Source organism: Mya arenaria, chromosome 3 (assembly GCF_026914265.1).
Source record: "Mya arenaria isolate MELC-2E11 chromosome 3, ASM2691426v1".
In the NCBI taxonomy this organism is placed as follows: Eukaryota; Metazoa; Mollusca; class Bivalvia; order Myida; family Myidae; genus Mya; species Mya arenaria.
The window spans coordinates 74,168,870-74,181,707 of NC_069124.1; the positions used below are offsets into that span (position 1 = coordinate 74,168,870).

The 12,838-nt window shown below is 36.3% G+C and overlaps 3 protein-coding genes across 3 annotated transcripts in view; 1 reads left to right on the top strand and 2 right to left on the bottom strand.

The window, feature by feature from the left end:
* Positions 1-1,116: 1,116 nt before the first annotated feature.
* Positions 1,117-3,715, top strand: LOC128228891 (uncharacterized). Its single transcript, XM_052940436.1, has 4 exons — positions 1,117-1,268; positions 1,486-1,693; positions 1,899-2,106; positions 3,350-3,715. Exons 1-4 carry the CDS (start codon positions 1,199-1,201, stop codon positions 3,464-3,466), a joined length of 603 nt encoding a protein of 200 aa, XP_052796396.1. The 5' UTR covers positions 1,117-1,198; the 3' UTR covers positions 3,467-3,715.
* An 896-nt stretch (positions 3,716-4,611) lies between these two features.
* On the bottom strand, positions 4,612-7,860 carry LOC128228890 (sperm-associated antigen 8-like). Its single transcript, XM_052940435.1, has 6 exons — positions 7,697-7,860; positions 7,198-7,372; positions 6,745-6,790; positions 6,348-6,468; positions 5,926-5,988; positions 4,612-5,207 (listed from the first exon to the last, which is right to left on the bottom strand). Exons 1-6 carry the CDS (start codon positions 7,778-7,780, stop codon positions 5,085-5,087), a joined length of 612 nt encoding a protein of 203 aa, XP_052796395.1. The 5' UTR covers positions 7,781-7,860; the 3' UTR covers positions 4,612-5,084.
* Positions 7,861-7,984: 124 nt separating this feature from the next.
* Positions 7,985-12,838, bottom strand: part of LOC128227700 (intermembrane lipid transfer protein VPS13B-like) — a 41,327-nt gene continuing 36,473 nt past the window's right edge. The window contains exons 51-55 of the mRNA XM_052938470.1: positions 12,587-12,766; positions 12,272-12,374; positions 10,746-10,866; positions 10,305-10,433; positions 7,985-9,637 (exon numbers count right to left, since the gene is read on the bottom strand). Coding sequence (XP_052794430.1) covers positions 9,245-9,637; positions 10,305-10,433; positions 10,746-10,866; positions 12,272-12,374; positions 12,587-12,766 — 926 coding nt within the window. The 3' untranslated portion in view covers positions 7,985-9,244. The remainder of the gene's footprint in view (positions 9,638-10,304; positions 10,434-10,745; positions 10,867-12,271; positions 12,375-12,586; positions 12,767-12,838) is intronic.

Here is a 12,838-nt window from a genome sequence, read left to right on the forward strand (position 1 = left end):
TTTTAGAATGGATCGTTTTGCATTAAAAATACATAATGGTTTAATTTTGAACAGGAATTTATGCATTTATACACAATTACTAGTCAATTGTTGATTTTGGTAAAAAATTTGCGGCCATCTTGGACGCCATCTTGAATATCTCGATTTCCCCATGGGTGGTGCGAGGCCATCAAACGGATTCCTTAACTAGGGGGTCAAATCTACTTAAAAAGCTAAAAACATTTTCTATACACTCCGATGCAGGGTTCAGCCAAAATATCCCATTTGGCTGCCGGACTAGTGGGAACATGAATCATCATTTACAGTGTCTTGGTTGAAATCAGAAATAGCAGTTTTAACAGTTTTAAGTTGGTGAGTAAAACATCCATTTTTTTATTTTAAACATGCTTAATATTTGGTGTTTAAATAAAAGAGCTGTACAAATACAGCGCGTTTTAAACGCTTTGAAATGCTGTGAATATAAATACGATTACGATGTGGTATGCCGTTGTTATGCCCAGTATAAAGTCACTATGACGTCTTTATTAGTGGTGTGACGTTGTCATGACAGGTATGACGTTGTTATGACTGGTATGACGTCGCAATGACATATATTACGTCGTTGTTACTGGTATGTCGTCGTTATAACTGGTTTGACGTCGTTTTGACTAGTATGAGGTCGTCATTACAGGTATGACGTCGTTATGGCTGATATGATGTCGCCATGCCATGTATGATGTCGTTATGATCGGTATGACGTCACTATGGCTGGTTTGACGGCGTTATGACTTATATGACGTCGTTGTGGTTGGTCATGCTTTCTACTCTACATGTTTGTATGGTGTGCATAGTTCAATGTACGAACATGCAATTTGGCTTGCATACATACAAAAGATCCATTCCTCCAATCACGCATTAAGCTGGCTCCACGACGTTTTTGATCATCCCTCGTAACACGTGTGTGCATTTCGCTCTTGGTCAGTGTCCTAATTTTTAATCAAGCGTTCTAGTTGAGAAATAAAAGTCCATGCATCAAAAACCGGACATTTTTTTACTCATTCAACTATCATTCTTTCACCCAGTGGACTTTGGAACATGAACAGCTGATAACACTTTTTTTCTTTTTTTTGTCGGTTATTTTTTCCTATATAAACCAGATATTCCGGATAGTTGCTTCACCTTTAAGCCGAAGTCGGGAGAAACTACATACGTTTTCAATATGTTTAAGTCTATTGTGATTGCGGCTTGTCTAGTGTGTGCCCGTGCGGCCGTGGAGTGGAGTGACTGCGGTAAGGATCTTATATTTCACTTTACGAAATGATTTGTGGGAATGATAATTAAACAAACCCCACTTCACAGTTTTTAGATGGACGAAGTTAAAATAATATACCGCACGACTTTATCACTTTACCTCTCGTGACTTTGTCATATTATTGCATCAGTCGTCAGAAGGAATTCCATAATGTTTAATGTAATATCAACCAGCGTTTTAAACTTCCACCACAGCCACAAAGGGTAGCCAAACGGCGCTGACGGTAAATGCGATTGACTTCCACCCGAACCCCGTAATATTCCCTGGAGAGCTGCACGTGGACTTGGACATGACCGTAACCCAGAGGATGGATCAGCTCTTTGTCGACGTTGAACTGTGGAAGAACACAACCTTTGGTGAATCCAAAATCCCATGTATCGGAGACACAAACATCGGCACATGGTATGTGATATTTTTTAAGTTCAGCATTACTGGTAGGACTTAAGGAACATTCGTTTAATTGGGAACTCAATTTCATTATCAATAAATGACAAAACATTGACGTGTTTCGCTTTAAGCTATGGTACGCATGCGTAGATTTCTATACCAAAAATTGATTATAGATTACACATGAACGCGGCAAATCTTTCTTCTTTTTCTAATGTAGCCAGAACATAGACGCCTGTTCGATTCTACCCCGGATCCGGAACGGTTCCTCTATTGTGTCGGCGGATCTGGGCCTTCAAATAGACAAGATTATACTAACCGCCCTTGGTCACGAGGGCAACTGTCCCATCCAACCGGAGAATGTCACTCTTCATAACGAGCACATCACACTTCAGGCTCTACCAGCTGAACTCAGCCTTATTGCCACGGTAAATATGAAGTTCTGTGCATTTACTCTTAGATATGATGCAGATTTATTCCTTTAAAATAACAATGCGTATTTTTCTTCACAGTCGTTGTAAAAATAAAGGTAGTTTAAAGTAGAGAAAGTTGATGCATGGTATCAAAGCCGCCGGAAAAACTGTACGTGTGTATCAATGTAGAGGTTTTAATTGATATTAAAACAACAGTGATGAAGTACCGATACAAAAATAATACTTAATTATAATTATTACCTGCGTTTCCTAATACCCCTTTTCGCTATTCTAATCTGCGCTACTAGGTATTCATGTTTTCCGCGTTTTATAACACGGGACCATCAATTGATTGTTATTCAAATATTGTAAGTAATACATCAAAGCATTTTTTGATAAATAGCATTACAATATGAGGCGCGAATTGATATTTTACAGATATATCAAAAGAGAAACAGTCGTTTGTATTCCCGAGGGAGTTAATGGAAGTATATTGTAATCATCTAATCAACAATGGCTCATGCCATGAGCAAAATGAAAAAAGGGAATTTTAACGTTGAAACCCGTCCCTGACCTTTGACTATTAGATAAAATAACAAAGATATATATAACTTGCCATTAAGCAAAGCATAATTTGGGGTTTCTAGTATTATATACAAACGATCCAAAACAGACTTAATGTCCCCATTTATTATGATTCTCCGAGGATACGGAGTGCTAGAAGGAGATTCCCCTGGATTTATACGGAGTGCTAGAAGGAGATTCCTTTGGATCTGTACGGGGTGCTAGAATGAGACTCCCTTGGATCTGTACGGAGTGCTAGAATGGGTCTTTTGGATCTGTACGGAGTCTGGTATGAGATTCTTTTGGATCTATACGAATTTCACGAGGAGATTCCTTTTGATCTGCACGGAGTGCTAGTAAGAGATTCCTTTGGATCTGTACGGATTCCAGTAGAAGATTCCTTTGGATCTGTACGGAGTGCTAGTAAGAGATTCGTTTGGATCTGCACGGAGTGCTAGTAAGAGATTCCTTTGGATCTGCACGGAGTGCTAATAAGGAGATTCCTTTGGAATTGTAAGGAGTGCTAGAAGGAGATTCCTTTGGATCTGCACGGAGTGCTAAAAAGATTCCTTTGGATCTGCACGGAGTGATAGTAAAAGATTCCTTTGGATCTGTACGGAATGTAGGAGATTCCTTCGGGGAATGAGATAATTAAACGCTTGCCATTGACTGGTTGTAACGTTTTCTATTTCAGGGGGATTACAGAATCGTTTTCAAGATCAAGGATGATCCGGCCTCCTCTGACAACATCGGATGTCTCGAGATAAAAGCCGGTATACGCAGGAAAACTGATCAAGTAGTAGGCAGATAGAAATTCTGATGATTACTCGCCAATATATTTTTTCCTCGTGTCGTCGTTTCCTCAACATTTTCAAACATATTCATCGTATTCCTAGAGCTGAGTGAGTGGATAAATATGATCACCGATGTGTTTGTTGCTTTTATATTGGACTGCGTGTCCGAAGTGTTGATGTGTTCTTGAACCACATACATCGATGTATAATAAGTATCTCTTATGTATTGTTAACGCTGTATATTTTCAAATTAAACATAAACAATTGTTTGATTTTTATTATCCTTGCACATTAGGTACATGTATACATAGATTTGGAACCTATTCGTAGATTTTAATGAACATGATATATGGTCAGGGAATTGGCATAATGGCATAATTAATCCCAACAACACAATCTTAGACTTCCAAACGCAAGCAAATGATAGCGATTTTCTTAGCCGACAATAATTTTCTCCGCATGCTGGGCCTTACTGCATGTATATACATTCAACTATAAAAAGTATGCGTTCTGTCATTAGAAACATGGGAATTAAGTTTCATATAAATATCTTGAATGTGTCTTGTCAGTTATACTAACATATTATGTTTTGAACGATGTCACCATCAATACCACCAATCAATACTATGTCAAACTGACTTCGAATATTTGAAACAGAGTGAGACGAACTTATTAATACAGAATTCAAGAGCGCCAGACAAATACATGTAAGTGTATGAGAAGTCCAATTTAGGCTATTAGTTCAAACTGCAGATTGTACGTGTATGTAAACACTTTGACTAAGAAATGTGCATGCTCAGGCCAATATGCGGTACATTTGTAGTTTCGAAAGAAATACTGACTGTCAATAAAAACGCATCACAATTTGAAGCATTGACGTTTCGTTGTTAGCATTTCCGGTAAAATTGAGCCATATTATACTAATGTCAGACATATAACCGGTGAATATTTAAGCTCCTAAACGTCAGTTGCAAACAAACATCGGGAATCTAGCACATGACGCAGGAATTATTCCGTCGAGAAGCATGTCAAAACCAATGCTGAACGAAATGCCAATTTAATTCCAATCCCAGCTCACGCAAGTTGAACGTCATTAAGACGGACAAAAGCGAAGCACAAAAATCGTAGAGACAAAAACACAATTTGATCATACAATTTAATGTTGATCATACAATTTAATGGCTTGATCATTGTCGACACACAACTTTGCCGAGCATGGAACGTGTATTTCCCATGCCTTATCACGTGTTTGTGACTTAACTGTTCATCTGTTTTTGATCATAATGTATTCAGAAACCTAATTTTGCGACCGAAGCAACTTACGATTTTGATTTTTCTGACGAAGAAATGTTTTAGATTTTTTATTCAATTGATGAAAAACACCGACCTCACCATAAACATATTTTTATATTGTGTAAGGAGAGCGATTTCACGGACTATCGGTATACCAGGTACTAACATACTATATGTTAGTTTTCAACCATCACACTACTAAAGGCTTGTCTTACATTTATTAATGGTGATCAATTATCATAATGTATCTTTTTAACAATAAACATGGCTAATACGATATATACATTTTTTATCATGATGCAAAAGATCCAACACACATTTCACTTTAAGCAGTGTATTTCGTCACATTTTTGGGTAATTTTCTTGGTCGTAAGGTTGAGTATCATCAAAGTATTCATCAATAGGTTGACTGAATGCGTCGTTCCTCCTGAATGGAGAGTCTCTTGTTTTCACACTGGACACCCCCTGAAATACGCAAACAAACTACACATTATTGTACTATGTTAGAGATGCACTCCTACTCCCAGATAAGATTTACCATAATTAACAATATTGTTTTCATATTCCAAAAAGGATGAACAAATGTCGAAAACAATGGTTTTTATGAAGGATATCGAGTTTAATTTGAAAGAAATGAGCATACAACAAGGTATTTCAACCTTATGAGAATATACATTGTAGTAGACCACAGTAAATCTTTTGCATTCACCAATCATTTAATATTTTTGCGCTTTCTTCTATTAAATACTAGTACATCATTACAATCTTGTTACCAGTAATTAATATTTTCCATAAATGCATCATTTAGTAAGTAGTTAAAAAGGTTTGCCAGTCAAAATTGATGTACATGTGTATGTATTGATTTTTAATAAGAGTGTCACTTCAATTAAGAACCAAAAACAAGCTTGACTTGCAAAAAACACTGGGAGTTATTATCAAAAAGACTCTTTCTTCTGTTTTTTTTTTTTATTAAAAACTTTGATGCAAATTAGGAAACAAAAAAATGTACATGTGTATTGCACATTTCGACTAAATATCTCAACAGTAAAAAGGTTTCATAACATCAAAGATTAAAATTTTTTTTACTCCTGATATGTGATTTTAAACATTTATTTTGGAGACAATATACAAATGTAGATAATAAAAACTACAAATATGTTTATATAAAAGCATAAAAACTCACGGTTATTTTGTTCTTGTTTTCACTCCAAAACGTAACCGGCTGTTCTGTTCGGTAGTTGTGATTCTGAAATAAGTCATTATTAATGGTATAATTATATAAGTGATATAAAAAAGTAAAAGTAAATGATAAGAATAAAAAAATCTTTCCTTTTATAAGATATAAGATTATTATAAAAAGCTTTCTTCTTTGTAATAAAACAATACATCGTACAACATACATGCATTTAAACAGGATAGTACCAATCTAAACAATCTAGATGTAATAGAAGTCCATTATTATAAGTTTGTTATCAATATCTTAACTACAAATTGAATTGTGGTACATAAAGCATATGTAAATGTACTTTTCTCTTAATAATGGGTCAACTACATGTACCTATGCTAAACTCAACATTGTTAAAAAAAATGTAACCAGGTATTTACCTTTGTGGGTTTTGGAGGCACATGTTTGAAGTCATCCTTGTTGAAATCCTTGGCAGTCACAGACTTGTAGTCTAGGGGCTCGGGCTCTGGGGGATTGATGTCATCTCGGAACACCTGCTGTCTGAAATTACATTAAAACATAGTCATATGTGGTGAACCATGGGGCGAACCAAACGACACAGTACATACATTTACGTTTAAAAACTACTGTAATAGAAATAAATTCTGTAAATTTGAGAAATTATCTGCAATGGTAAGCTACTACTTAAAGTACAGAATGCAGTTACATTGGTGATTGTCTTTTGGCACAAGATCGTTCAATTTTTAAGTACACATAATTTGTTAACTGAGAGATTTACAAGATCTTTATTAAAGCTGAATGCGTGGAAATACTTACACAGCCTGTTCCATGTACATCTGGCGCATGAGTTTACTCTTGTTTCCTGAAAGCAATGGAACAGATTTAGTTGCACAATATTGAACATCGAGATGAGAAATGGCATGATGATGAAAGAATATAGAAGATGTGAAGACTTTTATTACGGAGAATGATTATTTACATGTTCATTGCGTTGGCATACAAAAAAATCAAAGTGCAGATATTTACAAGCATTTACCTTGAACAAATGTTTTTTTAATTTATCAATTGCTAAATAATAAACCCCCACATTAAAAAGTCTAGCTACATGTACATGTATGGCACTGCTTTAAGTCAACAATACAAGTATTTGACAAAAATGGTTATGAAGTTAGCTACTAGTTACATGATTCCTTTTTCCTACAATGTACATGTATATCAAACAATTAAGGGATTTGAAAACTAACTCTGTTTGCACAAATGTAGACATACCTTCTAGCGGTACTCCTGGATGCACAGGTGTCTTAAAAGAAGCCTTTACTGTGCTCTCACTCACTGGTTTGGCATTGGTGTCAATGGTAAGGATCCCCACATGCCCGTCACGGAACAACTGTGCGTTGCTCTGGCCCTTGTCATCCTCCACTGTATCATAATTCTGCACTTGGCGCTGGAATGTAGTAGAATGTAGAATGTTGTTGTTATACCGCCAAAGTTTACACAAGCGAAAAAAATCTAATAGCACAAAGATACAAGTATCTATCTGGGATGGTACTGTAAATGAGGTTGACTATTGAAGTGCCGGCTGATTCTTAAACTATTCCATTTACTTGTACATGGAAATTTTTTTAAGACTTTTAAAATTTTAAATCCTTCAAATTTTAGCGATAAGAAGAATCCCATTTACAACGTATATTAGTATTATTTTAGACTATCATAATTCTTTAACTTATCCACATTACCAACGGATTTTCACATGTTAAAAGGTACCGACCTCCTCGACCCAGTTTTCTAGTAGACATCTTCCGTCAGAATTGTTAAACCGAATTTCATTCCTCCCTTGGTTAAGAATACTCATATTGGAACAGAAATTTAAAGCTACTGATTTATTAAATTTCGGTTGTTTACATCGGAAGTATAGTGCGTCATAGCAACCGAGAGTATCAAAGGGCAGGTTATCTATGAAATAATTTTAGGCAAATCGGCCATACGTGAAACGGGCATGATTTTCTTTATAGACTAGCACAATTTAAATTGACCTTTTTAACTTACGAACAAGACAGTGTTTTAAGAAATTTATTTTTTATTATTATTTAAATTTAACCCACAAATAGTCATAAACAAGTGACATTAATAATCAAAGCATTTTTACCCACACACACAATACAGAAATGTTTAGCTTTCAAAATGTTTGTGGTCAGCAAGCCTGACAAGTGGCTTACCTCCGGATACTCCGGTTTCCCCTACAACACAATTCCCCACTATCACGTAATATTGTGTCTACAACAGTGATACGCATAATGCTATAACTAATTCCACAATCATTAAACAATATTTCATGGAAAATACATAAATAAATAAACATGATAATATTGTTTGTAACCAAGTGGAATTTATTTTGTATTGTGTAATTATTTCGAGACCCTGCTCTCTGCCCTCTTCCACTAAAAATACATGCAGGAAAGATTTGTGTACCATGTTTTGAAAAATAAGGCGCTCTAATCTGTGGTTAAACATTAACAACAAATAAAACGTTAAATCAAATACAAGTAATATACTAAACTGATCATACCATTTGAACATCACTTACATTTGTATATCATTCTGTACAACATATTTTAATATCCAAATTAAAGTTGTCAATTTGTTAAGAAACATTATATTACAATATAATCAAAACCATTTAAATGCCATTGTGTAACATTAATAATTGTAAAAAAAAAATTACAGTATGGTCATTCATTACGCGACATGTATTGTCCAGTTAGACTCTGTGGAGACTGTGCTACATGGGCAGTAAGGTAAAAGGATATAAATCAATGACCAAATGATACACAGACATGATTCTTGTTGCTGTGCGTTGATTATGATATTCTGGAAACACTGAAAATCTTTCATTTTTCTAAGCGTATAAACTATATCAGATGGAATTATAGCAATTCATCTTTCTGACTTTTAATGTAACACACAATTAAATCTGCTTGCCATCTTACTTTTGTGGCTGACATTGAAGGGACTTTCTCAAAGTTTCATGTTTGTAACATTCTTTTTCTCAAAAAAAAAAAAAAATGAATTGAGAATTATTTGTCTTTCAGAACTACATGTAACACTGAACACTAACAGAAAGGCACTAAATTAAATAGAAATTTGTAAACTCAAGCTCAAAGTAGTCAACATTTAATCACATTATTAACACTTTTCAGTGAAACATTGAGGCTATAAAATTTAAATCGCTTTAATAAATATTAAGCCTGATGCCACAAATAGAAGCTAATTCTTTGACACTTGTACCGAGTGTGCCTGTCCACAAAACTGTGCAGGATCAAACAGGAAATCCAGTTCCCTCCAATTTATGTTTCGTGATGTTAAACACCGCCAAGAAGGCTGCCATTTTTGTTGCACTGATTTTAAAGTCATACTGAGGCAGTGAGGCCAGGTTAGACTCCACCTGATCCACACTGGAATCAGACTGGGTATCAGAGCATTGCCTCCCTTCTGTAAGTGAACAAGATGGCTCTCCATGGAAGCCACCCTCCATCTGATATTCTGCCCCTTGCAGTGCCTCACTGGCTGTAACAGCGAGTGGTTCCTGGTCCTGTATTTCTGCTGCTAGCTTGGGTGCCCCACTATCAATGGGTGATTTCAGAAGGCGGTCCATGTACTTTGTTGTTCCATCAATGAAGGCAGTCACCCGTTCAGCATTGGTCAATTCCTTCTGGAAAGGGAAGAATCAAGTTAAAAAAAATTAAATAACATCCATAAATTATGCAAAACATTTACTCACTGATAGATGAAAAAATGAAATATGCATACAAACAGGCAAGTATTTTTACAGGGGGTCCAACGTGAAATGTGTTCGCCGAATTTTAAGTGAGGGAAATTGTGTGAAGCTGAATAAAATGGCGGCGTTGAAAGGAATTTCGGTGTTTCAAGGATGTATTTTCACCTGTTTAGTAAGTTATATCACCTTTCTCGCAATATAAATATGCCTACCCGGAGACCACACGTGTAAGCGTCTCTCGGTTTTTTAACCTATGTTTCTAGAGGCCTTTACAAAAAGTTATTAAATGTATAAGCTGAACGATTGATTGTTTACAAAGTGAAAATAGAAAATTGGGTGACTTGAAACTGTGTTTTCGGCCCAAGTTTACCATTCTTGTACCTGTTTTAGCTGTTTGTTATTGAATATTTGCATTATTTATCTTTTTGACCGCTACTGCACTTACATAGGTATTATACGGCCGATTTTTTCATGTTTAAACAACTTTTATGTTGGGCGACGAAGTTTTATGCAGTTTTTGTTCAGTGAACTGGTGTGAGCATCCCTCTTTAAAAGAGAGAGGGTTGGGTTGTTCCCCAGGGTCAAACAAAATGTATGTTACCTGTTGCTCAGTGAAGGTGTTCGCATCCCTCCAGACAAGAGAGAGGGTAGGGTCATCCCCCAGGGTTACACCACACTCCAGCTCTGTCAGGGAGAATGATTGCTGCTGACTGTCATCCTCGTGGCTCATCTGGGGAATACACATACACATATATCCTAACAAAGAAACAGAATTCATGTATGTCAGTTCATTATTAGCTTCTATTGGTTCTTAACATACATGTACCCATTGTACCGTATATCAAATTTTAAGATCATGAAGGTTAAGTATTGAGGTCTAAGTTGTCATATATATCCAATTTACTTTTAATAATTGAGTGAGTGGAATGTTGAAGACATTTCACCAGTCTTTATAATTCTAAATATGAAGCATAAAAGCCCATCTTAACATTGCTTCATATCAAGTATTATATTAGTATTCACAATAGACATAGAGACATACCACAAAGAGTATTTCAGGTGTGAGAATAAGGGTGACTGACACCTCGGAGTCAGTGAGGTCTATATACACAGCCTGCATACAACACAGAATGTCACTGGATGGCAGGGTCTGCAGTAGCTTTCTGCGATATATAAAAGGTAACACTTTAAAACAAGACAACAACTCAAAGTCAGTGAGTTTCACATATAAGGCCTGCATACAACACAGGACATCCCAAGAAGACATGCTAGGTACTCATACAGGGCCTGCATAAAACACAGGATGTCCTTAGAAGTCATGTTAGGTCCTCATACAGGGCCTGCATAAAACACAGGACGTCCTAAGAAGACATGTTACGTCCACATACAGGGCCTGCATAAAACACAGGACGTCCTAAGAAGACATGTTACGTCCACATACAGAGCCTGCATAAAACACAGGACGTCCTAAGAAGACATGTTAGGTCAACATACAGGGCCTGCATAAAACACAAGATGTCCTAAAAAGACATGTTAGGTCAACATACAGGGCCTGCATAAAACACAGGATGTCCTAAAAAGACATGTTAGGTCCACATACAGGGCCAGCATACAACACAAGATGTCCTAAAAAGACATGTTAGGTCCTCATACAGGGCCAGCATACAACACAGGATGTCCTAAGAAGACATGTAAGGAACTTACAAATATTTATGAAAAATGAGTTTTTGAAAATTCATCAGATTTTAAATGATAATGAATTGATTATATGTCAAAAAAGATGTACAATCTACAAATTATATAACAAGTAAATGAACATGTCATTTACAATAAATTCTCAAATAAATGCATGTTACTCAAATTTTTAAATAAATGTAATTGAAAAATTCCCTTTTTTGTCCATAAATTATGGAGTATGTGACTATTTCTGTACTTTGTTCACACTAGAAACAGACTGAATTAAAGGCACAACACAACCTTTTTGTCATACATAATGCTCCCTGAGCCACTTTGTCAGAAACATGTGGAAGATTGAATGAACTTGGTTCAAGAGGAAATGCATGGAGTATTAATGGAGTGAACAAAGACGTGTTTCAAGAACCTAAAGACAATTATCTTTTACCTGCAGACAAAGTTTTAATAGATTGTTGTTTCAATAGATTGTTGACCTCAACCTTTAACCTACTGACCTAAAAAAAACAATAGGGGTTATCGACTGCTCAAGGTCAACCTACCACTGACAATTCACGTCCCGAGTCTTATCTTCTCAAGTTACTGTGACGGAAAAGTATTGAGAAGACTAATGACCTCGACAGTGACCTTTTACTTACTGACCTACAAACAAAAGGGGTCACTTTGGTCCTTTGTCAAAACCTTCTGGAGTTATGCTGACAAAAAATTGTCTACTGAGAACCCACAGACCATCCCACATATCTACTGACATTTCCTAACCTATACTCTCCTCTTTTTTTCCAACAGGGGTCATAAAAATATCACATACTTGATTAGATTTACACTTACTGCATGTATTACTAAAAGGAAAAAAACACACTAAAATAGCACACTCACAAAGCATATTTGACCTGGCCAGAGGTTGCATTCTCTAGTTTCAGTCCCACTGGTGCACACTGACGGTGGGGCAGGCGACTCAGACCTGTGCCTTGTAGGATACCTGAAATTACATCGAGCACTCTTGCGAAAACTATGGCAAGTACATGTAATAGTCAACATGCTCAAATGCAGAGAACAAACTCTTAACAGTTATTGATATTTATTCAGCATTTACATTCTTGTTGTACTTTATTGTCATGAAATCTTAACTACAAAATTGTGGATAAGTATCCCATGTGGATTTAATCCCAAATTGAACTAAAATAGTTATACCCTGTCCAGTCTGAGAGACAAACTCAGCTGCTCCCCCGATCGGTTTAGTGAAGACACCCATGAGCCCTTTTCCCATGCCAGTGACGAGGTTGGAGGCAGCTGACCCCTGGTGACCCCCAGCAACACCCTCCATCTGCAGCAGGCTCTGGATTGGTTGGTCTGCCAGTCCCGCTATGGCTCCTGGATTATACAAAATATGTGTTTTAAGTGATTGACACTAAAATCAATTGCACATCATAACATTTTAAAAAC